Here is a 26,046-nt window from a genome sequence, read left to right on the forward strand (position 1 = left end):
GGGATTACAGGCATGAGCCACCGAACCTGGCAACATTTGCCTTAAAAAAAATCACTCTGGATTTTGCAAGGAGAAAAGGATAGGGGGAGTAAAAATCTAGAGTCAAGGAGACTGGCTGGAAAGCAAGAAACTGAAATGGGCTGCACCGGGGCTGATTGTGAGGTCAAAGAAGAATTAGACTAAAATGGAAGGCTCTTTAGGAGGTAAGACTGACAGGACTAGGTGACTGGTTACATTAATTTATAGTGGCATTCAATAAAAATTTGTTTAAAAATACAAATGAATGATTTCAACAAATGTTACGGAGAGCTTACTATGTGCCAGCCTTTGTGTGTGGTGTAGAGAATACAATGGTGAGCAAGACATACCTGGACTGGTCACTGGAGACAGACAAGGAGTCAAGGGTGACTGACTCCCAGCTGTTTGGCCTGGTGCAGTTCACTGAGGAGGGGAACCCACAGGAAATCTAGGAGTGAAAGGAAATGATTCCAGAAGTTGTGCTGTTGCGTTAGAGGGGCCTGTGAAGATGTCCTGCTGGACATCAGGCAGCCTGGAGCTCAGGAAAGAGGTTAGAACTGCCAATGTCAGTTTGGGCATCTAGATTTTTAACAGAGGTCATGAGAGAATGAGATCATCCATGAAGAGTCAGTCTGAGGAGAAAAGAGGGTCAGGAAGGAACCCTGAGGGACATCTTTTAATTATTTAATTATTTATTTTTATTTATTTATTTTTTGAGACAGAGTCTTGCTCTGTCACTCAGGCTGGAGTGCAGTGGTGCAATCTCAACTGCAACTTCTGTCTCCCAGGTTCAAGCGATTCTCCTGCTTCAGCCTCCTGAGTAGCTAGGATTATAGGCGCCTGTCACCACGCCCAGCTAACTTTCGTATTTTTAGTAGAGACGGGGTTTCACCGTGTTGGGCAGGCTGGTCTCAAACTCCTGACCTCAACTGACCAGCCCACCTCGGCCTCCCAAACTGCTGGGATTACAGGCGTGAGTCATGGTGCCCAGCCGGGACATCTTTTCAAATGTAATAAAATGTGTTGGGTTTTCTTCCATTCTTATACATACTTACTAGGAAAACCATCTATTTCTTTAACTCCTAAGACAAGTACTGTTAACATTTCATTTTGGGGGATATCACCCCACCATTCAGGAAGCAGATGGAATACAGAAAGCTCAAAAAAATCTAACTGGTCTTCTGGCTTCCTCTGTCTGCTTCCAACCCATTCTCCACAAAAAAAGTAAAGGTTCTCTTAAAACAGAAATTGGATTATATTGCTCCCCTGCCTAAAACTGTTTGTTCTATGGCTATCCACTTCAAACAAGCATCAACATCACCTAGAAACTTCTTAGGAATGCAAAATCCCACCCTGCCCCAGACCACTGAATCTAAAACTCTAGGGATGGGGCCCAGCACCTCTGTTTTAAGAAGTCATCCAGGTGATTCTGACGCAAGCTAAAGTTTGAGAACCATTGTGTTAAGCTAACTGCTTTCTATGTATGATGTTATTTAAACCTGGCAATTCTTATGTATTGTTGCCAGCAGAGTGCAGTGGTTAAGAGCAGAATCTGGAGCTAGGCTGAGTTTCAATTCCACCTCTCCTAGCTTTGTGATATTAGGTCTTATTTCTTTATCTGTGACAGGGATAGTAATAGCGCCTATAGCCAGCACGGTGGCTCACTGCCCGTAATCCCAGCACTTTGGGAGGCCAAGGCGGGCGGATCACTTGAGGTCAGAAGTTCGAGACCAGCCTGGCCAACATGGTGAAACCCCGTCTCTACTAAAAATATAAAAATTAGCTGGGTGTGGTGGCGCACGACCGTAGTCCCAGCTACTCAGGAGGCTGAGGCAGGAGAATCGCTTGAACCCAGGCGGAGGTTGCAGCGAGCCGAGATGGTGCCACTGCACTCCAGCCTGGGCGACAGAGTGAGACTCCGTCTCAATTAAAAAATAATAATAATAATGATAATAGCGCCTACCTCATGGGGTTGTTGTGGAATTAAACATCATCAGTAAGGTGCTTAGAACAGTGACAGAACCTGGATTTTAATCTCCCTTGGCCTCCAATAGCTGTGCATGCCCCAGGACCAGGTAACGGCCTTGCCCAGGACGGGTATGGGGCGGGTGGTGTGTGCGCTGTGTCCAAGGGTTGCAGCCCCTCTGACCCTGGCGTGCCCTGTGATCTGGTCCAAGGTGCTAGGTCTCTGACTGGAGTCGGGCGTGCCATCGGCGGTGCTGGGGAGCGGGCTGCTATCGTGCAGGCAGCCCCACCAGCCAGCCGGGCTGCGAAGCTGCCTAGCACGGTCTGAGCATTCGCCTTACTCGCTGGCTGCTGACACCCCGACGCCGCTGCCGCTGCCGCTGCCGCTGCCGCTGCCGCTGCCGCTGCCGCTGCCGCTGCCGCTGCCGCTGCCGCTGCCGCTGCCGCTGCCGCTGCCGCTGCCGCTGCCGCTGCCGCTGCCGCTGCCGCTGCCGCTGCCGCTGCCGCTGCCGCTGCCGCTGCCGCCGCCGCCCTAAGCACCGCCCGTCGCCCTCTCACCCCGCGGCAGCGGCGGCGGCGGCGGCGGCGGAAGCGGGGGGGCGGGCCAGGCCGGGGCGGGGCCGCAAGCGGCATGGAGGAGGCGGAGGCCGCGGCGAGCCGGGCCGAGCAGTGAGGGCCCTAGCGGGGCCCGAGCGGGGCCCGGGGCCCCTAAGCCGTGAGTGCCTCCGCGTGGGGGTCCGGAACGGGTAGCGCTGCCGGTGCAGGTCTCCTGAGCCCTCGGGCGGCTCCGGGCCCTGGGAGGAGGAGAGAAGCTGGGGCAGATAGGATGGGACGAGGGTTGAAGACTGGGGCAGGAGAGGTCGCTCTTTGCTCACCACAGGCTTGGGAAGGCCTGGAGCTTGGTCCTTGTAGGGGCTAATGAACTTTGAGCCGATTATTTGGCCTCCACCCTTGGACAGCCTTGATTCAGAGGGTTACTCCAGTCTCAGGGAATTTCCAGGTGATCCAACCCCACTGAAGGGTTTCCTGCCAGCCCAGAGAAGTTGAGCCACTTTCCCCATGTCACACAGTATGGGTGCTTGCAGGGAAGAGTTGCTGGGAGGTCCTCCCTCATCTCCCCAGAAGGCATCAGACTTTGGGAGGAGCATCTTACCCCATGTGGCCCTCTGGTCCCTTCAGATTCCTGAAGTCATGGGCTGGCCAGGACATTGGTGACCCGCCAATCCGGCATGGACGACTGGAAGCCCAGCCCCCTCATCAAGCCCTTTGGGGCTCGGAAGAAGCGGAGCTGGTACCTTACCTGGAAGTATAAACTGACAAACCAGCGGGCCCTGCGGAGATTCTGTCAGGTATAGAGATGTCCCAAACCCTCCCCACCGAGGGCTCCCTCCCAGCTTCCTCCCCACCTAAATCAGGCACTGGGACCCCTGTTGGCCAGCCCCAGTGGGAAAGGGGCAGCAGGTTCCTAGAGGGGAGACCTCTATGTGTCATGTCCCTATAGGTAATGATTTGAACCCAAAGTTCTGGAATCGGAACCCAAGTACAACTTCTAAGCTTCTGACGGAAGCCTGAAGTCTGATCAGGCTGGCTTTGCAGAGAGGCACACCCCTGTGAGGCAGTTAGGGCCAGGACCCAGGTCTGATCCCCCGCTTGGGTCCCTGGGCCTGGCTCCATCTCTAGAAACCAACAATGGAGGGGATCAAGGAAATCAAGATCTCAAATAGAAGAATACAGGAGCACTGGGTAGGGAGGGCCCTAATGGAGGGGGAAGTGTCAGGGGAGGTTCCCTGGGGAAAGTGGCTGTGAAACTAGGCCCTGGTCAGACAGAGGAAGGGACAGGACCCAGTTTCTCTGGATGTCTTCACTGCAGCCAGGGCCCTCCTTTCAGAAAGACCCTCTAGGATCTGAAGGAGGTGCTCCTCTTAATCATCCCTACCCCTCCCCTCAGACAGGGGCCGTGCTTTTCCTGCTGGTGACTGTCATTGTCAATATCAAGTTGATCCTGGACACTCGGCGAGCCATCAGTGAAGCCAATGAAGACCCAGAGCCAGAGCAAGACTATGGTAGGGCCAGGCTAAGGATGGGGTAGGGGGCCTTGGATCTCACAGCTGGAGTGGCAGGCAGACCCTAAGGGGTGAGACTCTGCTGAGGAGACTATCTCCATGACCTGTTGTACCCCACAGATGAGGCCCTAGGCCGCCTGGAGCCCCCACGGCGCAGAGGCAGTGGTCCCCGGCGGGTCCTGGACGTAGAGGTGTATTCAAGTCGCAGCAAAGTATATGTGGCAGTGGATGGCACCACGGTCAGTGGGCCAGGGTCTGGTGTACAGTCACTCTATTCTGCTCAGGGCATGGTCCACTGGCAGCAGGGTCTACTGCCTAAGTGGGAACTGCAACTCTGCCAGTTTCTAGCTGTGTGACTTTGGAGTCCTCGATTCCTTATCTATAGACTGGGACTAATGATTTCTACTTGTCAGGATTCAATGAAAAGTTTGTGAAGTGTCTTGTATGTAGTGGGATCTCAAAAGTAATCATTCATAATAGTAGGCAGTCAATTCATTGATTTATTTTATAACCATCCCCTGGTCCTTTCTTTGGCCTCAGCCTTGTGCTGGGCACTGGGGACCTGAAAGTAATCAGACCTGGCCCTACCTTGAGGGGTTCAGTGTGGTGGAGGATTGTGATACTTCCAGGATGAAGCAGAGACAGCAGAGGCTCTAAGAGCCATGAAAGTCGTGGAGGGGAGGGTTGTAGAAAGACGTGATCTCTTCTGATGGGAGTGCTATAGAGGCTTTCTGGAAGAGGTGGCCTTCGAGCTGAGTTGGAAAAGAACTGTGTGAACAGAAGCATAGGCAGGAGGTGATGTTTCAAGCAGCTGGTGTTTTAAGTACCCCTAAGACAGAGACACCTTGAATGCCAGAGTGAAAAGTTGGACTTTGTCTCTGCCACTGTGTAGGTGCTGGAGGATGAGGCCCGGGAGCAGGGCCGGGGCATCCATGTCATTGTCCTCAACCAGGCCACGGTGAGTTTCTAGGGGTGGGTGACCCAGAGGGCTGGAGCTGGGCTCTTCTTGCTGATGACACCAACTCACCAGAAGTATATCCCCTGCCAGGGCCACGTGATGGCAAAACGTGTGTTTGACACGTACTCACCTCATGAGGATGAGGCCATGGTGCTATTCCTCAACATGGTAGCGCCCGGCCGAGTGCTCATCTGCACTGTCAAGGTCAGTTATTCTGTCCTGACCCTGACCCCTACTCCCTAGCTCCAACCCTGCTTCTAGCCCCGGCTTCTCTGCCCCTCATATAACATAGTGGGAAGATTCTCTGAAGGAAGGTTACTCAGGTTCCAATCTCAGCCTTAACATTTGTATTAATTCAGCAAATAGTTATTGAGCAACAGCTGTATGCCAGGTACTGCTCTGGGTGCTGAAGATACAATGGGAAACAAGACAGAGTCCCCACCCTCATGGAGCTTATATTCCAGCAGTGGGAGGTCAACAGAAACAGCCGAGTAAATGTGGATAATGCTAGTAAATGATAACTTGTATAAAGAAGAAAATAAAGCAGGGGATAATGAATGATAGAGGGGAGGGGACATTTTAGAAAGGGAAGGCCCCTGCAAGGAGATGATATGTGAGCAGAAAGCTGAGGAATTGAGGAGTGAGCCAGGTGAGTATCTGGAGGAAGAGCATTCCAGGTGGAAAGAATGGCAAGTGCAAAGCCCCTAACGTGGGAAGGTACACGGCATATTTGAGGAACAGCAAAGATGCTAGTCGAGGTGGAGCAGAATAAGGGAGGAGAGTAGGAGAGTGGTGAGAAAAGAAGGCAGAGAGTGGCGGGAGAGAGAGGTGCAGATCATGTGGGTTTGTGGAAAGGACTTATTAGCTGGATGACCTTAGAATCTCTAAGCCTTCAGTTATTATTTTATCTGTGAAAGAGAGTAACCATAGAGGGTTATTGCAATAATGTAATGAGCTATTTTAAGTAAAAGGTTGCTACATAGTTGGTGCTCTGTGAGGCCAGGTCTCCTGGAACCATGCCAGTCAGGCTAACTGCCTTCTCTGGTCCCCCAGGATGAGGGCTCCTTCCACCTCAAGGACACAGCCAAGGCTCTGCTGAGGAGCCTGGGCAGCCAGGCTGGCCCTGCCCTGGGCTGGAGGGACACATGGGCCTTCGTGGGACGAAAAGGAGGTGCCGGCATCAGAGGCCATCCACTCTGTAGTATCAAGAGCCTGGGAGGAGCAGAACCCTAGGAGATGGGGTGGGGTGGGGAACAAATAGAAGCCAGTGGCAGTGGGTTGGATGAAAGTAGGCAGGGAGATGGGAAAAAGCCCCCAAACTGGTGTCTGGGCCCCCATGGCCCTCATTCCTGCCTCCTGCCAGGTCCTGTCCTTGGGGAGAAACATTCTAAGTCACCTGCCCTCTCCTCCTGGGGGGACCCAGTCCTGCTGAAGACAGATGTGCCGTTGAGCTCAGCAGAAGGTGGAGTTAGTGGATCATGGATGGGGCAGGGCCTGGGCTGGGGGTGGGCATTTAGATCTCTCTGTGGAGCTTTATTCCTTTGATTGTGTGCCTGGGGCTCTTCAAACCTTGCTGGCCCCATGCCTCCATGACAACCGCATCCTTCCCTCAGAGGCAGAGTGCCACTGGGCAGACACAGAGCTGAACCGTCGCCGCCGGCGCTTCTGCAGCAAAGTTGAGGGCTATGGAAGTGTATGCAGCTGCAAGGACCCCACACCCATCGAGTTCAGCCCTGACCCAGTGAGTGGGGCCTTAAGACAGTGAGGTTTGGACTCCTTCCCAGCTCAGCAGGGGGGCCCCAGGAATGATCTAGGTTGGGCTTTCCCTACCTGAGCCTGGGAGAGAACCAGGGGCAGGATTTACAGTGCGCTCTGAAAGACAGGGCTGGGGTGAAGGGGCACGCCATGTGAGTAAAGCTCAGCGCTAGAGTTGGGCTGAGTGTGTGGAGAGCCCAGAACAGGGAAGATCCTCTATCCCTTCCGTGTCTACTCCAGTCTGCACCTACCCTCACCTGAGAAGTCTTCCCTAGGTGGGGATCCCAGTTTGAAGGGGGAATAAGGCAAGAGCTAAATGCTATTTCTCTCACAGCTCCCAGACAACAAGGTCCTCAATGTGCCTGTGGCTGTCATTGCAGGGAACCGACCCAATTACCTGTACAGGTAAGTCTGGGAATGGGCTATACCCAGCACTGAACAGGAGGGTGCTTAGGTCATCTGCCTCCAGGAGGAACTCTTGAGGTGGGCAGAAAGGCAATAGATTCTAGACGCATTCACCTCTGTGGGTAAACATAGGGAATCTGGGCCCAGCTGTAAACACAGAGGAGCCTGAGTTGGGGGGTGATGAAGTGACCCTAACCTATTCCTGGGTTCCCCAGGATGCTGCGCTCTCTGCTTTCAGCCCAGGGGGTGTCTCCTCAGATGATAACAGTTTTCATTGACGGCTACTATGAGGTGAGCAGGACTTGGGGGGTGCCTCGGGTGGAGTACAACATGGAGCAGCAGTGATTGCCAGGGACGGGCAAGGGAGACCGCCCAGGCAAGGGCTGTGAAATGTGAAGGCCTTGGATTGCAGAGGTGGGCAGGGGGAAAGTGACCTCACATGGTGAGCAGTGGCCATGTCCCCCAGGAACCCATGGATGTGGTGGCACTGTTTGGTCTGAGGGGCATCCAGCATACTCCCATCAGCATCAAGAATGCCCGCGTGTCTCAGGTACTGCATAGGCAAGTGGGGATGGGCAGACACCTGGCTCTGCCTTCTACCCTAAAGCTCATGTGCCCTATTCCCACCCCACTCCCAGCACTACAAGGCCAGCCTCACTGCCACTTTCAACCTGTTTCCGGTGAGTACTAAGGATACAACTCTTGGGCCTGGGAGAGGGGAAACATGGGCATAAGGTCTGGGCCTGTTACGTGGCAAGCTCTTCCCCTCACTGGGCCTCATCCTTCACATCTGGAAAATGGGGGTAATGCTGCCTGCAAGAAGAGGGTTGGGGGCAAAGGAGACCACAGGATGGAGAGACCCCTTTGGGACCATGATGTCCCATTCCCCTTCTAGGAGGCCAAGTTTGCTGTGGTTCTGGAAGAGGACCTGGACATTGCTGTGGATTTTTTCAGGTGAGGGGAGTCTCTAGGTTTCAGTTGAGGTCCCTCAGTCTGCAGGGAAAGAGTCAGTGAGGTGTCCTAGAGAGCTTTCTGGAGGACATGAGCTCACAAGTGGGGGCGAAGCCTGGGCAAAGGTAGGATGGCAGGTGTTGGGGCTGCTGTTGAAGGTAGAGTGGATGAATGGAGACAGTGGGGATTTGGGGGAAGGAAGTACTCCAGGAAGGAGGTGCTCCTGAGACCTAGCTCCAGCAATTCCAGCATCTCTGTGTGACTAGATTTATCCTTGTCCCTCCCTGAACTCTTTGACCCTGCCTCTCTCAGTTTCCTGAGCCAATCCATCCACCTACTGGAGGAGGATGACAGCCTATACTGCATCTCTGCCTGGAATGACCAGGTAGGTTGGAATGACCAGGGTTTAGCAGGCGAGTTTATGACGCCTCAGCTAATACCTCCCACTATGGCCCCCTGTCCCCAGGGGTATGAACACACGGCTGAGGACCCAGCACTACTGTACCGTGTGGAGACCATGCCTGGGCTGGGCTGGGTGCTCAGGAGGTCCTTGTACAAGGAGGAGCTTGAGCCCAAGTGGCCTACACCAGAAAAGGTAACTGTCAGGGTAGGGTGAGGGGGCTGGAGTCCCCTACCAACTCGAAACATCTTAACCTTCATCGTGGTCCGTGTCTGCCAGCTCTGGGATTGGGACATGTGGATGCGGATGCCTGAACAACGCCGGGGCCGAGAGTGCATCATCCCTGACGTTTCCCGATCCTACCACTTTGGCATCGTCGGCCTCAACATGAATGGCTACTTTCACGTGAGTGGGAGGCAGGGAGCAGGGCACAGTGTGGCATGACAGTCAAGAACAAGAACATGGACTCTGAAGCAATCTTAGCTCTGCTACTTGCTAGCCATGTAACCTTGGGGAAAGAGCTATCCTATTTTTGCCTCAGTTTCTTTATCCGAAAAATGAGGATAAAGGGCTGGGTGCGGTGGCTCACGCCTGTAATCCCAGCACTCTGGGAGGCCGAGGCGGGTGGATCACAAGGTCAGGAGATCGAGACCATCCTGGCTAACATGGTGAAACCCCATCTCTACTAAAAATACAAAAAATTAGCCAGGCCTGGTGATGGGCGCCTGTAGTCCCAGCTACTTGGGAGGCTGAGGCAGGAGAATGGCGTGAACCCAGGAGGCGAAGCTTGCAGTGAGCCAAGATCACGCCACTGCACTCCAGCCTAGGTGACAGAGCGAGACTCCATCTCAAAAAAAAAAAAAAAAAAAAAGAAGATAAAATACTACTACCTCAGTGGGTTACGATATTTTGAGGTTTAAATGAATCAATATATGTAAAATGCTTTGAATTATAAACATATATAAGGGTTAGCTGGTATTGTTTTTATTTTTACTATTTTTAGCACTAGACTGTGGGTGTCTGGGGAGAGTATTTCTGCCTCTAAGTACTGGTCCAGCCCTGCAATCTCTGCCCTTTCCTGTTTTGGCAAGTGCTGGAGCCTATGCTTCAGCCTGAGGAGAACAGGGAAGTCCTTAGGTACCCCCAACCCACCTGGCTGCATTCAGAGGACCATTCCCCAGTTACAGCAAGGGAGGCCTTGAGCCAGCCCAGCCCAAAGGAATGAATAGCGTCCAGCTTGGAACCTCCTAGAAGCCAGAGGTCCCTCAGAGGCTGACTAATACGCGAGCCCCATTCCTCTCCCAGAGAGGGGCAGGCGCTTCCCTCAGGTCACTCTCAGTACCAGAGTCAAAGTAGTTTTTTCCTTCCCAGCCCAGCCCAGCCCGTCCCTTTGCCCACCACCTCCTGCAGGGCCTGTTTCTGACATCTGTGGCTCTAGAACAGCAGGCCCAGGGAGAACTACAAGAGGCAGGGACTGCTAGTTCATGGGTCTGTAGTGCAGTAGTGTGAGCTGCCGTGACAGCATGAGCTCTCCAGCAATGGTGGAGGCCAAATTAAAGCTAGTAAGAGCTTGCTGAGGATGCTGCAAAGAGGATGGAGAAGACAGTGGGAAATTAGAGGGCTCTTTACAGGTCTAGGACTTCATTTGTGTGTCTTATAGATGTCTGGCTGGTCAGCAAGTGGGTGTGGGCCAGACAATGTGAGGTGCTGATTTTCACTCTCATACCCACTCCAGGAGGCCTACTTCAAGAAGCACAAGTTCAACACGGTTCCAGGTGTCCAGCTCAGGAATGTGGACAGGTTGGGGCTGGCAGCAGGGCAAGGGGTGGATATCTAGGAGATTTGGAGGCCAGTCCCTGAAAGTCCCTTCCAATGCTGGGCCTGTGTGTTTACTCCAGCCCTGCTGCTACAGATTCCCATGTGACCCCTTGCCCTGCTCAGTGCTACCCATGGGACCTGAGGGCCTGCCCACTCCCCTGACCCATTTCTCCCTCCTCTTCAGTCTGAAGAAAGAAGCTTATGAAGTGGAAGTTCACAGGCTGCTCAGGTATGGCCTAGGACAATTGGGGTGTAGCAGGGAGCAAAGAGTCAAATACTGGGGATCTTGGCCCCATAATTTACAGGGTCCTGTGCAAGATGAAAATCAGGGCCCTCATCTCAAACATTAGGAACTTCAGGCCGGGCGCGGTGGCTCACGCCTGTAATCCCAGCACTTTGGGAGGCCGAGGTAGGTGGATCACGAGGTCAGGAGATCAAGACCATCCTGGCTAACACGGTGAAACCCTGTCTCTACTAAAAATACAAAAAATTAGCCGGGCGTGGTGGCAGGCGCCTGTAGTCCCAGCTACTTGGGAGGCTGAGGCAGGAGACTCCAGCCTGGGCGACAGAGCGAGACTCCGTCTCAAAAAAAAAAAAAGAACTTCAAGGTGGCAACAGCAGAGCATTCAACCAAGTACAGGGTCCTGTGGGACACACCCATGAAGTGGGCCCTGTCTTGGCTATATTCTCCCACCCTCTACTGCAGTGAGGCTGAGGTTCTGGACCACAGCAAGAACCCTTGTGAAGACTCTTTCCTGCCAGACACAGAGGGCCACACCTACGTGGCCTTTATTCGAATGGAGAAAGATGATGACTTCACCACCTGGACCCAGCTTGCCAAGGTGCTCCAATACCATGCCCACCCTGGAGAACCCCTCCCTCTCACACACATACTGCCCCAAGATCCAGGGAGCCTTTGCTCTGGAATCTTCAACCTCAGAACCTCCTCTTTATACTCTTAGAACACCTCTTCCAACCTCCTTGTCCAAATTCATGTTCTAAAAGATGCTATCTCTTACAAATTGAGGTGGTTTCTGAGGAGGGGTGGGGGCTGGGCCAAAGGGTCTTCAGTGACCCCTCCCTACAGCTCTCTGACCCATGTCTCTGTCTCCATCCCACCCTCACTAGTGCCTCCATATCTGGGACCTGGATGTGCGTGGCAACCATCGGGGCCTGTGGAGATTGTTTCGGAAGAAGAACCACTTCCTGGTGGTGGGGGTCCCGGCTTCCCCCTACTCGTGAGTGACCCTTTTCTGCCCTGGGAAACGGGAGGCCTAGTGAGATCCAGGGATATAGCTAATGGCTTCTTCTCTATACATTCTTGTATTATTTTCCCAGAGTGAAGAAGCCACCCTCAGTCACCCCAATTTTCCTGGAGCCACCCCCAAAGGAGGAGGGAGCCCCAGGAGCCCCAGAACAGACATGAGACCTCCTCCAGGACCCTGCGGGGCTGGGTACTGTGTACCCCCAGGCTGGCTAGCCCTTCCCTCCATCCTGTAGGATTTTGTAGATGCTGGTAGGGGCTGGGGCTACCTTGTTTTTAACATGAGACTTAATTACTAACTCCAAGGGGAGGGTTCCCCTGCTCCAACACCCCGTTCCTGAGTTAAAAGTCTATTTATTTACTTCCTTGTTGGAGAAGGGCAGGAGAGTACCTGGGAATCATTGCGATCCCTAGCAGCTCATCCTGCCCTTTGAATACCCTCACTTTCCAGGCCTGGCTCAGAATCTAACCTATTTATTGACTGTCCTGAGGGCCTTGAAAACAGGCCGAACCTGGAGGGCCTGGATTTCTTTTTGGGCTGGAATGCTGCCCTGAGGGTGGGGCTGGCTCTTACTCAGGAAACTGCTGTGCCCAACCCATGGACAGGCCCAACTGGGGCCCACATGCTGACACAGACTCACTCAGAGACCCTTAGACACTGGACCAGGCCTCCTCTCAGCCTTCTCTTTGTCCAGATTTCCAAAGCTGGATAAGTTGGTCATTGATTAAAAAAAGGAGAAGCCCTCTAGGGATGTCTTGTGATTGTGATTTTGTGTGTCAGGGGGTGCTGGAGGGAAGTGGTGGAGAGAATACTTGTGTTGGATGGTGAGTTTTCCTTACTGTCCTCCACAGAGTTTATCTTCCATTTGGGGCCATTTGGCCACCAGGGGATGCCTGAGTCTCAAACTCCAAGGTTTTTCCCCAACTCTACCCTAGGACAGCTTGACTTTAGCCCCGCCCTACTTGAGGCTTGGAGCAGCCACCCTACCTCTTCCCCACCGTTTAACCACCAGCCGGGTTCCTGCTTATCTTGCCTGGGCCGGGCACCTGTCCCCAGAGACGGAGCAGGAGAGAACAAAAAGGGATACTGGGGAGTTGGAAAAGGAAATGAGAGAGCAGGTGTGCATAGTAGGGGTGGGAAGGAAGTGGATGGGACAGGACTGGGCAGGCATCATTCAAGAGACGGGCTAGGGTGCAGATGGAGATGTAGGAGCAAGGGTGTCTATGGCCCTTAGAGCACTTTGCTATTCAGAATTCTCTATCTGGGCATTTTTGTGGAGAAATGGGTCATGGTCTTCATCAGATTCTCACATAGCCAGTAACCCAAAGAGGTTAGGAAGATCTAAGTTAGTCATAGAGGCACCAGAAAATGGATGGGATTGTCCAGAGGGAGTGAATGAGAAAGCCTACGGCAGGGAAAAGGACATTTAAGGGATCTGTGAAGGGCCTAATGTCAGGAGGATGAGTGTAGAGCACCTCTTCAGAAAGGGTCTGCCTGCCTCTGTACAAGTACAGAACTCCAGCTGGAACTCCAGCCCTCCTGCCTGCTTTCTGCCCTGCCTCTTTCACAGGTGCCTGGAGCCCAACTCGGCGACAGCATGGGTGGTATGTCGCTTGGACATATCTCGCCACCCTGACGCCTTCAGTGTTTGTTGGAGCTGGATATAGTGCCTGAGGTGGCACAACAGCCAGGTTGAGCAGCAATTAGCCCATGATGAGGTAGAGGCCCGCCCTGGGCAAACAAATCCCATGCAGCCTCCACACAGGCACACGGCGGAGGAGAAGTGTGAGAGACACAGTATGGTGGTGAAGGGGTGAGGCAGGCTAGCTCCTCTCCCTGTCCCGCAACCTGGCAGGCTCCTGGTCTGGCCCTCACAGACCAGCTCTAAGGCACTGTTTGGTTCTGGCCAGGTCCCTCTTCCTTTCTGGGCTCAGCAAGGGGGTGGTGGTTCTGGGCTGCCCTGGAAAAGCTCAGGAAGAGAGTTACAGGGGTCAAAGGGAAGTAAGGAGGGGCACTGGTTTGTTAGGCTGGGCTTTGCTTGGTAGCAGACACTGTATCCTCTTGCCATAGCCTCCCTCAGGCCTCTCACTCCTGGCTCAACAGTGATCAGGTCTATATCAGACATTCTGGCCAGCTGCCCCTTCAAGTGGAACTAGTACCATGTCAGCCAGGACTACACCAGGTGCTGGAGTTCTGGGCCCAAATCTAGGCTGAGCTCTTCACGGAAGCCTGTGGGAATGGGGCAAGTAGCTTGGCCTTTCCGATCCCTAGTTTCCTACCTGGAGCATAGGGATGGTTAGGGCTAAAAAAGAGATGAGGTCTAGGCCAGGTGAGGTGGCTCACGCCTGTAATCCCAGCACTTTGGGAGGCTGAGGCAGGTGGATCACCTGAGGTCAGGAGTTCGAGACCAGCCTGGCCAACATGGTGAAACCCGTCTCTACTAAAAATATAAAAAATTAGCTGGGCGTGGCCGGGCACGGTGGCTCATGCCTGTAATCCCAGCACTTTGGGAGGCCGAGGTGGGCGGATCACGAGGTCAGGAGATCGAGACCATCCTGGCTAACACGGTGAAACCCCGTCTCTACTAAAAATTCAAAAAATTAGCTGGGCGAGGTGGTGGGCGCTTGTAGTCCCAGCTACTCGGGAGGCTGAGGCAGGAGAATGGCGTCAACCCGAGGGGGCGGAGCCTGCAGTGAGCCGAGATCGCGCCACTGCACTCCAGCCTGGGCAACAGCGAGACTCTGTCTCAAAAAACCAAAACAAAACAAAAATTAGCCGGGCGTGGTGGCAGGTGCCTGTAATCCCAGCTACTCAGGAGGCTGAGGCAGGAGAACTGCTTGAACCCGGAGGCAGAGTCCGCAGTGAGCCGAGATCACACCATTGCACTCCAGCCTGGGCAACAAGAGCGAAACTCTGTCTCAAAAAAAAAAAGAAAAGAAAAGAAAAGAAAAAGAGATGAGGTCTGAAGAACACCAGGTAGGCCAGCAGCAAAGAAAAAATGAAGTGCTTGCTGAGATCCCAGAAGCAGGGACAGATCTGGGGTTTTGCCTGAGTGGGAAAGGCAGGCAGCCTGGACCTTAGGAAGGGGGCTCCTGAAGGGCTTCCCAGAACCTAAGGAGTGACCCTTTCCCATTGCCCTGGTAAGAATTCGTCACAAGCTTGTTATTTTCATAGCTTTCCAGCCCAGTGCCCCTACCCAGGAGAGGGTAGTTTCAGTCCAAAGTTCTCCCGTTTACAAGGAGGCAGACTGGCCTAACCCAACTGTACTTCTTCATGCCCTCTCAGCCATCCCTCTTAGTTTCCCTCCAAGGCCTGGAACCCAAATGAAGGGGAGAAATAACCACTTCTGACCCCCAACCCCACCCTACTTCCCTCCTTTCCAGGGCCTTCTGAGTTGGCAGCCCCACAGGAATCCGTGGCCAGTTTAGGCCCCTCTCCCCAAGGATACATGAAGAATCCACCTGGCAACATTGTAACTGGTTTATGCATTTTGAAGTGCCTTCTACACATCCACCCAGAGGCTCTGCTGATTTCACTTATGCCCAGGCTGTAAAATGCCTTTCTCTCATCCCCCAGTAGAGCACTGGGATCACCACTAGGCCTAGGGGGCATATCAAGGGTTTAATAGACTGGGGGAATGGGCAACAGAACTGGTTACCTTAGAGGCTCTGGAATGCCCCCCACCCATCCACCCACCGATGGAAGGAAAGTCAGGCATCGCCTAAAAGGAGTGGTGCCTATCTAGCCCCAAGTCTGGAGCAGAAAGGGCAGGTCCACTCTGGCCCAAGTGACATTGTTAGATCCTGTCTCCTCCCCCAATCACTGCTTCTTGCCAGGGTGTCTCTTCACAGTTCCCATGTGGCAGCAGTAGTGGCAGAGGCAGAAGTGGACTTATTGTAGATTGCAGTACAGATACATGGACACAATCATGGCAGCCAGCTGGAGAGGGAGGAACAGGGAGAGATGAGGGGACATGATAGGGATCCTGAAGCCTGTCCCATAGACACCCTACCTGAGGCCCAGTTAGAAGTCTGTTTCCTCCAGAGAGGCCTCAGATGGGTTGAGCAGCCCTGGTCTCATGCCCATGTCCCAGTCCCAGCCTCCTCTCCTCATCTGCTTACCTCGAGGCCCCCAATTCCAGCTGCCACACCACCCACGGTGACTGCATTAGTTCGGATGTCATACAAAAGCTGATTGAAGCAACCCTTCAGGAAGAGAAAAGAGCATTTATAGTTGGCAGCTGCCCTACTCCCATCCCCGTTTGCCACTCCAAGGCCATGAAAACAGTCCCCACCCACTCATGCCAGCCCACACCTCTACTTTTTGGTCGTGAGCCTTTTGCTTGGTGCAGGTTTCATTGGCTGTGTTGGTGACGTTGTCATTGCAACAGAATGGGGGAAAGGCACTGTTCTCTTTGAAGTAGGGTGAGTCCTCAAAATCCGTATAGTTGGTGAAGCCACAGCACTTGAGCTGGAGACAAGATGAAGGTGGAGGTGGGGCCTTGCTTCTTTCTCTCCACCCTAAAACCTCCCCCAGCCAACCTTACCCCTTTCATGGTGGTGTTCCACACTTGAGTGAAGTCTTCCTGGGAACCATAGTCTTTCTTGATGGCAGGCACTACCAGCAACGTCAGGAAGTGCTCAGCCTGGGTGAGGCAGGCCAGTGTTTAGGGGCTGGTACAGAAGGTGGCCATTCACAGGCCACAGCCCACTCCCAGGGTTTTGCCCAATCTTCTTCCCTTCCTCCATCCCAGTGTCTCACCATTGTGGTGTACACCAAGGCGACCACAGCAGCTGCAACCTCAGCAATGAAGATGAGGAGGAGGATGAAGAAGAACTGAGTGGGGAACAGGGGTCTGGGTTTTAGGGAGAGACAGTCCCTCATGCCCTCCTTGCCCTAATCCACCCCCCGGGAAAAGTGAGACAGAAGCCTTAGCCTAGGGGGATCCAAAGCAGGGTTTAGGAATCCCAGGGCCTGGTGTCAAGGGCGAGGGGACTCTTGGTCATCAGCCTGTGGAGCTGGGTTTGACACACCGTCATGAGGGCACACTTGCTCTCAGTCTTAGCACCATAGCAGCCCAGGAAACCAAGAGCAAACAACACAACGCCGGCTGCGATGAGGAAGTAGCCCACGTTGACAAACTGCATGGCACTGGACGACAGCGGCCCGAAGATCTTCAGAAAGGATGCCCCATCGATTGACACCCAGATGCCCACTGCCAACAGGGCCGCACCACACAGCTGGGGAGAGAGAGGTCAGGCAGGCCTTAAACAGTGCTGGCAAGTAGCTTACTACCACACAGCTGAGTAAGAAGGATGGGAGCCGAGAAACTTCCCTCTATTGGCTAGGGAGTCTAAAACCTCATCCTGTAAGGAGGGAAACATCCTCTAGAGCCAGAAAAATGGGAGCTGAGATATGCATAGCTAGGACCAGGCTGCACACCTGGGCAGATATAAAGGAGATCAGGGGTTCTAGAAATATCCTCAGGGTGGGCAGAGGGGCAAGACTTTCCCTCACTGCTGCCAGGGTCCTGCCACATAGCTAGGATTGAAAATAGGCAGATGAGGGCCCAGCCTCCTATTTCCTTTCTGGGCGATGGGTGCCTAGAACACCTCTGTCCTCTGATAGGTGGAGACGGGGGTGGTAGCAGAACAGGCTCAATAGTCACCATAGTAATGGAGGTGAGGCTGAGGTTCCACCTGCTGGTAACCTTGGAGAGGGAGGAGGTTGAAAAGGTTCACCCACCTGAGGCCCCATTTGGCTCCCCTCCAGAAACCAGCTTCAGGCGCACCCCTCATGTAGATAAGACCTCCTTGCCTCACAAAAGGAAAGTGAGGCACCAGTGGGAATACAGCCAGAGCTTCTCTTAAAGGCTGTCTAGCTCAACTCCAAACCTCAGGGGGAATTCTGAGGCCTAGATTGAGGAGGGCCCGGCACAGTTCCCACAGATCTTAGAGGAAAGCCTCCTGGCCCAGGGCTTCAGTGGATGAATCAGCCTGACACCACCTTGCCAGCTATAAAAACTGAGGCTAGAACGGGAAGTGAGGTGGCAGATTGTGGCTGGATTCCAGGCATGTTTGCCCAAGGACAGAAAGCTGGACTTCTAGCCTGCAGGGTCAAATTTCATGGAGCTGGAGGTCTGCCCTATCCTGCTTTGCCCAGCCTGGCAAGGTCTGGGTAACAGAGGCCAGAAATCAAACCGGATTTGCCTTTAACCCTCTCAGGGCAGAGCCTCTGCTGTCCAAATCCCTGGAATCCTATTGCTTCCTCCAGATACAGGGATAAAGACTAGTTCAGGACTGGCACAGTGGCTCATGCCTGTAATCCCCGCAGTTTGGGAGGCCAAGGTGGGAGAATCACTTAAGCCCAGGAGTTCGAGACCAGCCTGGGCAATATAGTGAGACCGCCTCTACAAAAAAAATTTTTTTAAATTAGCTGAGCATGGTGGCACACTCCTGTACTCCTAGATACTCAGGAGGCTGAGTGAGGTAGGGGAATCCCTTGAGCCCAGGAGGCTGACGCTGCAGTAAGCCATGATCATGCCACTGCACTCCAGCTTTGGTGACAGAGCAAGATCCTGTCTCAAAGAAACAACAACAACAACAACAACAACAACAAAAACACAAGTTCCCTGCAGCCAAAGGAAGCCCAAGGCACAGACCACATCAGAACTAGAGAGTCTACCCACGCTTCTAAACTAATCAATACATACATAAACTCTGTCGCCCAGGCTGGAGTGCAGTGGTGTGATCTTGGCTCACTGCAACCTCCGCCTCCTGGGTTCAAGTGATTGTCCTTCCTCAGCCTCCCAAGTAGCTGGGATTACAGGCATGCGCCACCACATCCAGCTAATTTTTGTATTTTTAGTAGAGACGGGGTTTCACCATATTGGCCAGGCTGGTCTCGAACTCCTGAGCTCAACTAATCTGCCCGCCTCAGCTTCCCAGAGTGCTGGGATTACAGTCGTGAGCTACTGCGCCTGGCCCACTTCCTCACTTTCACTTACACTAACCTACTCTAATGTGGCTTAGGTCTCTGGTGACATCCTGTGCTAAATCCAGTCGACATTTCATGGGCCATATTCTCCTTGACCTCTCTGATAGCTTGCTCTCCTTGTTTTCCTCTCCCCCTCCCACTGCTCCTTCTCCATCTCCTTCACAGTGGCTTTTTTTTTTGCTTATCCCTAATAAATTGGGTTTCCCAGAGTTCACTTTCCAAGTGTTCTCATCCACTCCCATGGCTTCAGTGGCTACCTGTGTGCAATGATTTTCAAATACCCATGGCCAGCTCCAATCTGAGCTGCACCTCCACTGGGTACACATCTGCTAGCGGGACACCCCCTCCCACAAACCAGGCCCCACCCCCTGCCATCTGGGTTGCTCATGCCAGAGATATGGGCGTCATCTCCAAGACCTCTGTCTCCCTTGCCCCTTCTTCTACCCCTCAGCCATCATCCTAGAGCTTTGTCCTTTGTCCACTTTGTCCGTTTCTCCCTATCTCCACCACCATCTCCAGGATTTACGCCTCATGGCTCAGCTTCTCAAACATGCCCTATGCAATCTGTTTCTGGTTTTCTGAACGATATCAAGTTTCACTACTTCTGGCCCTTTATGCATGCTTTATAACTCCCCCACCAAGTGCAATTTCCCAGCTTCAGCTATTTCCTCCAGGAAGTATTCTCCAACCAGGCTGAGTTCAGGCTCCCATAACCTCCGTCCTAAGCCCAAACACACTGTGTTGTTATTATCTGCCTATCTGGCTTATTGGAGCTGAGATCCTTCAGGGCAGAGAAAGGCTTTGCTTACCTGCCACCCCAGCACCCATCATGGTATCCTAGACAATGAATGTTTGTCGAATGAATAAGGGCTGTTGCTCTGATGAGAGGTAGGCCCTCCCTCCTTTCAGCTCCCCGTCATACAGAAGAATTTCCTCTGTACTGAATTTCCTTCTGTGGTAGGTAAACTTGGGTGGAGCCCTTCTATTTTCTGGGCCCCCAGTGCCTATAAAGGGTGGAGAATCATTCCTGGTAGCTTACTCTGCCCTGCCTGAAGCCTAGGCTAAAGCTTTGCAGGAGAGAGGGGGTGCCCCTAGCTTCTCCATCCCCTTTTTCACACACGCACCTGTATGGCAGCCTGGCTGCTGCTGGGACTAGGAATCAGCAGCATTTGGGGAGACCTTTGCATCCCACTCATAAGGGGACACATGGAGGACGAAGCCTGGGCATAGCAGTCTCCCATTCCCCAGCTTAGTCTCTACTCAGCTTGTGACCTGCTCCTATAGGGAGCCCCAAAGAGTCCACAATGTCCATACTTACAAAGATGAGCAAATTGAAGAGGATCATCATGGTCTTAATGAAGCTGAAGCACTGCATGGTGGCTCCTGGGAGGCAGACGTGCAAGTTAGGGCCTTGTTTCCCCTGGCCCCACCTGGGCTGGCCCTGGCTTCAGATATTCAGCCAGATATGCCAGACCCCAGGATCCTGAACCCATATCTCACCAAGCTTCTCCTGTACCTGGTCTGACACAGACCTTTTCCCAGTTTCTATCCTAACACCCTTACCCCTTTATACTACCCAAGACCTCCACCAGCACCTGACACTCTGAGATCCTAACACCCCAGGTTCCTCCACCTGCACACCCAGCCTGACTCCCACGCTGCAGGTCACTCCATGCTCTTTCCTGGCACCTGTATATCCTGCGCTCCCCCCCACACTAACCCCAGACCCTCCCAGAAGCCTCATTAGAGCCCCTCCAGCTCCCCAGACCTGTTTCCAGATTGATATCACTTCACAGGATAATCTGTATCCCTATCCCATTACCTGTTCAGGGCTCTTGGCAGCGAGTTCTGAAAGAGGGAACTGCTGAGGCTCCACAAAGGACAAAACAGCTCCCGGGAGTTGCCACTGAGTGGGCAGGCAGAGGGACGCCTGGCTCTCACACACCACTGCTCACCTGCAGGCAGGGTAGGCGCTTTAAAGCCTCCTTCTGCCCGCCTGCTGGCCCCACCCGTGGCCAGTTAGCCTCTCCTTGACCCTGCTGCCCCCTGCTGCCTGGAGACCGATCCCCACAACCACTGCTTCAGCAGGCCTCCACCTGGCAACACCAGCCCTGGGCAACGCCCCTCCTGATCTCAAGAAGAAGCAGCCCAGGGGTGGGGCAAGTGGCTTCCCAGAATGTCTGCGTGCCCTCCACCACAACAGTGTAATGTGCTTCTTACCCTGCATCTGCTGATACACTCATACATACCCTCTGTGCTCATGCTCACATGCACACGCATCTGCTCATGCTGCCATCCATATGTTCATACAGCAAGCACCCAGTTACATACATAAACATGTACTAGTGTTCCTGAATGCACGTGTGTGTGTGCGTCCGTGCACACACACGCACACTAAATTCTTTGTGGACTGACTCCCAGCAACTAACAAACAACAGAATAATATCTGACGTACGTACTTAAGTATCTCTCTCTCTCTCTCTCTCACTCACACACACACACACAAACACACACACACACACACACACACTCCCTCTCTCTCTTTCTCTGTCTCTCACTCACTTTCAAGGAAATGACTGAGATTTGGCAGCTTCCGCTCTCTCCTCCGAGTAGCAAATAGTTCCTAATCCTCTTCCCTCCATGAAACCTCACATTCCCCATTTTTCCCCTCCCTTCATCTTTCCATCTCCTCTCCTTCCCCATCTTTTTATTTTTCCCCTTCCCAGTCTTCTCTTAGCGCTCTGTGTACACCCCTTCCCTTTCTGCCAGTAGGTGGCACCATGGTCTCATGAAGGAGCCACCCCCAGTTCCAAGGCTCTGTGATCCCATCTTTGTTACTCCTAGTGGGGCTGCCTGACTGCTTCCTGCTCCAGCACGCCTGATGTAGAGGTGCGGGGGAAAAGTCCTGGCTTCCGGATCATTCAGACCAGGTGCTGGAATCCTGGCTCTGTCGCTTATGAACTGTGTGACCCTGGGGACTTTTCTTAGACTTGGTTTTAAACTTCTGTTTCCTGGTCTTCTGTGTAACAGAATAGTTCTGGGCTTTTCAAGTGAGATTTTCTTCCTGCTCTAGAAGGAAGGGACAGTAGGGAATGAGCACAGAGCAAGAAGGTCAAAGTCGAGAGAGTCACAGGCAGTGGGGCTATGAGATGGAGGAAGTTGATTTTTTTTTTTTTTTCTGAGACAGGGTCTTGCTCTGTTGCCCAGGTTGGAGTGTAGTGGCAACATCACAGCTCACTGCAGCCTTGACCTCCTGAGCTCAAATGATCCTCAGCCTCCCAAGTAGCTGGGACCACAGGTATTTGCCGGCACTCAAGCAATTTTTTTTTTTTTTTTAAACAAACGAGGTCTTGCTATGCTATCCAGGCTGGTCTTGAACTGGGCTCAAGTGATCCTCTTGCCTCAGCCTCCCAAAGTGATGGGATTACAGGCATCAGCAGCCACTGTGCCTAGCTGAGGAAGTGGATTTCTAAGTTTGTTTTGTTTTTATAGTGAAAGGAGGCAGCTGAAGAGACAGAAGAGAGAGGGGCTAATAGTATTACAGACTACACTAATAATACTGATCATATTTTAAATGTCTTGCATATATTAAGGCTTTTTTTCCTCTTCACAACCATCCCATGAGATAGACTTTCTTATCTCCATTTTTAAATATGGGGAAATAGAAGCACCAAAGGGTCAGGTACTTGCCATGATCACAAAGCCTGTAAGTGGCAGAGCCAGGATTCAATCCCAGTTAGTCTGGCACCAGAGTCTACATCTTAACCACCAAGCAGACTGTCTACACTGATGGAATCTCTAAAGAGGCAGACAAGGCTGGCTTCCATAAAGAGCAAGGGAAGAGGCCTTGGTCTGACCTGAGGAAGAGGAGGAGCAGAGGGCAGGTCGGTTTATAGTTACAGTTTCTAGAAGTTGGTGGAAGCAAGGTCATATTCTAAGACTGAGGATGGCAAGAGTAGAGGCTGGAGGAGGGGATGGGGGAAAGATGAGGTTTGTGGGGGTGGTACTAAGGGTCCCACAGAGTCCTCCAGGAACAGAAAGGAGGATGAAGTTGGGAAGGGGGCCTTTGAGGAGCAGAGTAAGGGGGAAAGGAAGAAGGGACTGAGGAGTGGAAGGAGAAGGAGAAGGTCTATTTTTTTTTTTTTTTTTTGACAGAATCTCACTCTGTTGCCCAGGCTGGAATGCAGTGGCGCAATCTTGGCTCACTGCAACCTCCGCCTCCCAGTTTCAAGCGATTCTCCTGCCTCAGCCTCCTGAGTAGCTGGTATTATAGGTGCACACCACCACACCCAGCTAATTTTTGTATTTTTAGTAGAGACAGGGTTTCACCATGTTGACCAGGCTGCTCTCGAGTTCCTGACCTCAAGTCATCCACCCACCTCAGGCTCCCAAAGTGCTGGGATTACAGGCGTGAGCCATCGCACCTGGCACCTTTCTCTTTCATTCTCAGGAAGAATTGGGATCAGATTACATTCATCTATGGCCCTGGTGCTCAGCACATATGAAGTTGTCAGTGAACATTTCCTGAATGAATGAGTGCAGAATAATGAGAGTTAAGTGCTCTGGGTTTTGGATCTTGATCATCATGGATTTGCTTCCTGCCTGCCTCTAATTGTGTGACTTCACCTCACTGAGCCCCAGTTTCCTTATACAGTGGATCCTCATTATTCACAGATTCCATACCTGTGAATTTGCCTGCTTACTGAAATTTATTTGTAATTCCCAAACCAGTACTTGTGGTACTTTTGCAGTCATTCATGGACATGAGCAGAAAGGCAAAAAATTTCAGCCGTCCAACACACGTATTTCCAGCTGAGGTCTGTTGAACAAGAGGACTCTCTGTCTTCTTATTTCAGTTTTCATAGAGTAAACAAATGTGCTTTTTGGTGGTCTATTTAGTGACGCATATTCTCACATTTTTTGGTGTTTTTTGCTGGTGATTTTACTGTCTAAAATGGTCCCCAGTTGTAGTGCTGAAGTGCTCTCTAGTGTTTCTAAGTGCAAGAAGGCTGTGATGTGCCTTATAGGGGAAATACGTGCTTTAGATAAGTTTCATTCAGGCACAAGTTACAATGCTGTTGGCCGTGAGTTCAATGTCAATGACTCAAATATATAGATAGATAGATAGATAGATAGATAGATAGATAGATAGATAGATAGATATGTTTTTTTTTTTGAGACAGAGTTTCACTCTTGTTGCCCAGGCTGGAGTGCAATGGCGCAATCTGGGCTCACTGCAATCTCCACCTCCTGGGTTCAAGCTATTCTCCTGTCTCAGCCTCCTGAGTAGCTGGGACTACAGGCACCCACCACCACACCCAGCTAATTTTTGTATTTTTAGTAGAGATGGGGTTTTGCCATGTTAACCAGGCTAGTCTTGAACTCCTGACCTCAGGTGATCTGCCCACCTCGGCCTCCCAAAGTGCTGGGATTACAGGCTTGAGCCACCATGCCCGGCCAACAATATATATTAAATAAGGTGTCTCCACACATAAAATCAGGTTATATGTATAGATCAGTTGACAAAAATATTGTGACCAGAGGGTTTCAGGAACCTAACCTTGCATTTACCCTTTGTTCAGTATTTAGTGTTTGTGGCGACTTTATAGAACATTACTGGGAATAATGAGAATTGACTGTATATAAATAGGTATAATGATGGCATATCCTTGTAAAGTAGCTGAGATTAAATGAGATAACGTTGGTAAAGTGCTCAGCACAGTGTCTGGCACATAATAAGTGCTCAAAAAACATTGTTAATATTGTTACTATATGGATAAGTGAGAAAGTGAGGAAGTGAGTTCTGCCTCTAGGGCCTCTTTTCCCAAGGGGCCAAACTGAGGCTGTCTGGCTCTTGGGCTGGCTTTTAGGCCAGACCCAATAAAGAAGATTGTGTAGGAGCCTGACCCATGAGGAGGGGCCAGGGCCCACGACTTGTAATAAAGGGCCCTGCCCTTATGCAGACTTTGTATGTCATAGAGGCCTCAGCTACCCTGGCCAACAGCACCCCCCAGGCACACTGCAGAAGCTCCCTGTGCCCATGGGGCCATCTCGGCTTGTCCGTGGCCCTCGGCCCCAGGGCATGCGTTCCCCCTACCGCAGGCCAGGTATGGGCTGGCCCAGGCCCCGATTTCCCAGGATGTTCAAGTGTAGCCGCAGAAGATATCAGCAGGGTCTCCGAGGTCGAACTGCCAGCAGTGCAGCCATCAATCCTGCCACCAGGGCCATGGGTATCAACAACACCCACACTGACACCACCATAGTGTGGATCTTCCCACCTCAAGGTTAGCCAGGGGGCCTGTGAGCCAGGGTGGGGTTATAAAAAACAGAGCCACTAGGCTGGGTGCGGTGGCTCACGCCTGTAATCCCAGCACTTTGGGAGGCCGAGGCGGGCAGATCACAAGGTCAGGAGATCGAGACCATCCTGGCTAACACGGTGAAATCCCATCTCTACTAAAAATACAAAAAACAAATTAGCCGGGTGTGGTGGCACGCGCCTTTAGTCCCAGCTACTTGGGAGGCTGAGGCAGGAGAATTGCTTGAACCCGGGAGGCAGAGGTTGCAGTGAGCCAAGATCACGCCACTGCACTCCAGCCTGGGTGACAGAGCGAGACTCTGTCTCAAGAAAAACAAAAAAAAACCAGAGCCAGTGAAGATTTCCCTACCTGGTTCTGTTTAGGCACGCCAAAGGATGATCTCTGTGAAATAGCACCCCTACATATATGGGGGACTCCTGATGGCAGGCACCCCAAAGTGCTGACAGCCTTAATGGAGGATGGATTGGCTGGAAGCAGAGGGTTTGGGGAGGGGCTGAATCCAAGAGGCAGGGAACTTCCAGAACTGCTTCCTTCCTCAAACTCTTCCCTCTCCTTCCTCTCCTCAGTTCTCAGACATCTCTGGCAACCTGGGATTTTTCTGATCCTCTAGAAGTGCCCAGAAGCTAGCCCAGAAGCTTGGTTTGCCCTGGACCTGCATCTCCTAGGGGCCGTGTGGGTGGTGAACAACAAATATAGTCATTCTGCTCAAACTGCCTTATTCCACACAGAGGTGTTAACCAGCTGACTATGCAGGGTGTGAGGGGAGGGTTACAGCTGAATACTTACAGGGAAAGGCTTCAGTGACCGCAGCAGGGATCATAGTTTAAGACAGTAGGAGGACAGGACAAGGTCAGCAACATAGACCATCTTTGGTCTCAGCTCTTGATCTGCCCCATGAAGTAGGGGCTCTCTTGCCTTACACTCCTAACTGCACAGGGAGACGGGTCTCTGTAAACATCTTGGAAGGTATTGGGAGGCACAGATCAGAGAGGGATAGGATGAAAGACTGAACCCTGAGAGTACACAAGTATGAGGTGGATGTGAGGTGGATGTGCCTCTGTGTGCCTGTGATGGTCAGCGTGTAGGTGTAGCTGCTGGTGTGTGTGTCTGAGGCCGGGAGAATAGGAGTATCAGT

General features: G+C 52.3%; 3 protein-coding genes across 15 annotated transcripts; 2 read left to right on the forward strand and 1 right to left on the reverse strand.

The window, feature by feature from the left end:
* The first annotated feature begins 2,559 nt into the window (after positions 1-2,559).
* Positions 2,560-12,345, forward strand: POMGNT1 (protein O-linked mannose N-acetylglucosaminyltransferase 1 (beta 1,2-)). Of its 6 annotated transcripts, XM_019017818.4 has the most exons (23): positions 2,560-2,698; positions 3,163-3,332; positions 3,932-4,046; positions 4,167-4,285; positions 4,939-5,004; positions 5,095-5,208; positions 6,058-6,175; positions 6,368-6,466; positions 6,618-6,745; positions 7,094-7,164; positions 7,380-7,455; positions 7,631-7,714; positions 7,803-7,844; positions 8,060-8,118; positions 8,428-8,500; positions 8,582-8,710; positions 8,795-8,920; positions 10,251-10,315; positions 10,518-10,562; positions 11,040-11,175; positions 11,462-11,545; positions 11,672-11,787; positions 12,049-12,345. In XM_019017818.4, exons 2-23 carry the CDS (start codon positions 3,213-3,215, stop codon positions 12,308-12,310), a joined length of 2,247 nt encoding a protein of 748 aa, XP_018873363.1. In that variant the 5' UTR covers positions 2,560-2,698; positions 3,163-3,212; the 3' UTR covers positions 12,311-12,345. The 6 variants fall into 6 exon arrangements, with proteins under 6 accessions (XP_018873363.1, XP_018873342.1, XP_018873354.1 ...); XM_019017797.4 differs by having other exon boundaries at positions 11,462-11,571; positions 11,672-12,345; XM_019017809.4 differs by lacking the exon at positions 6,368-6,466 and having other exon boundaries at positions 11,462-11,571; positions 11,672-12,345.
* On the reverse strand, positions 4,529-26,031 carry TSPAN1 (tetraspanin 1). 8 transcript variants are annotated; one of them, XM_055347886.2, is made up of 10 exons: positions 25,698-26,031; positions 21,157-21,663; positions 20,417-20,549; positions 19,913-19,977; positions 16,632-16,838; positions 16,360-16,434; positions 16,145-16,243; positions 15,913-16,068; positions 15,720-15,803; positions 4,529-4,814 (listed from the first exon to the last, which is right to left on the reverse strand). In XM_055347886.2, the coding sequence occupies exons 4-10, from the start codon at positions 19,967-19,969 to the stop codon at positions 4,539-4,541; spliced, it is 954 nt and encodes a 317-aa protein (XP_055203861.2). In that variant the 5' UTR covers positions 19,970-19,977; positions 20,417-20,549; positions 21,157-21,663; positions 25,698-26,031; the 3' UTR covers positions 4,529-4,538. The 8 variants fall into 8 exon arrangements, with proteins under 8 accessions (XP_055203861.2, XP_055203859.2, XP_055203863.2 ...); XM_055347884.2 differs by lacking the exon at positions 21,157-21,663; XM_055347888.2 differs by lacking the exons at positions 21,157-21,663; positions 25,698-26,031 and adding an exon at positions 23,278-23,373.
* On the forward strand, positions 24,559-25,621 carry P3R3URF (PIK3R3 upstream open reading frame). The gene is made up of 2 exons (XM_019017766.3): positions 24,559-24,878; positions 25,478-25,621. Exons 1-2 carry the CDS (start codon positions 24,635-24,637, stop codon positions 25,519-25,521), a joined length of 288 nt encoding a protein of 95 aa, XP_018873311.1. The 5' UTR covers positions 24,559-24,634; the 3' UTR covers positions 25,522-25,621.
* Positions 26,032-26,046: the final 15 nt, after the last annotated feature.

Source organism: Gorilla gorilla, chromosome 1 (genome assembly GCF_029281585.2).
Source record: "Gorilla gorilla gorilla isolate KB3781 chromosome 1, NHGRI_mGorGor1-v2.1_pri, whole genome shotgun sequence".
Classification (NCBI taxonomy): domain Eukaryota; kingdom Metazoa; phylum Chordata; class Mammalia; order Primates; family Hominidae; genus Gorilla; species Gorilla gorilla.

Excerpts from the sequence above, each read along its gene's own strand:
- TSPAN1 (XM_055347885.2), bottom strand. The coding sequence starts at position 19,969 with ATGCAGTGCTTCAGCTTCATTAAGACCATGATGATCCTCTTCAATTTG. Across the intron at positions 16,069-16,144 it reads GGAACACCACCATGAAAGGG|CTCAAGTGCTGTGGCTTCAC; the intron begins GTAAGGTTGGCT and ends TCTTGTCTCCAG. Across the intron at positions 15,804-15,912 it reads CTCACGACCAAAAAGTAGAG|GGTTGCTTCAATCAGCTTTT; the intron begins GTGTGGGCTGGC and ends CTCTTCCTGAAG.
- POMGNT1 (XM_019017818.4), top strand. The coding sequence starts at position 3,213 with ATGGACGACTGGAAGCCCAGCCCCCTCATCAAGCCCTTTGGGGCTCGG. Across the intron at positions 4,047-4,166 it reads AGAGCCAGAGCAAGACTATG|ATGAGGCCCTAGGCCGCCTG; the intron begins GTAGGGCCAGGC and ends TGTACCCCACAG. Across the intron at positions 7,845-8,059 it reads CCACTTTCAACCTGTTTCCG|GAGGCCAAGTTTGCTGTGGT; the intron begins GTGAGTACTAAG and ends TTCCCCTTCTAG.
- P3R3URF (XM_019017766.3), top strand. The coding sequence starts at position 24,635 with ATGGGGCCATCTCGGCTTGTCCGTGGCCCTCGGCCCCAGGGCATGCGT. Across the intron at positions 24,879-25,477 it reads GTGGATCTTCCCACCTCAAG|TTCTCAGACATCTCTGGCAA; the intron begins GTTAGCCAGGGG and ends TCCTCTCCTCAG.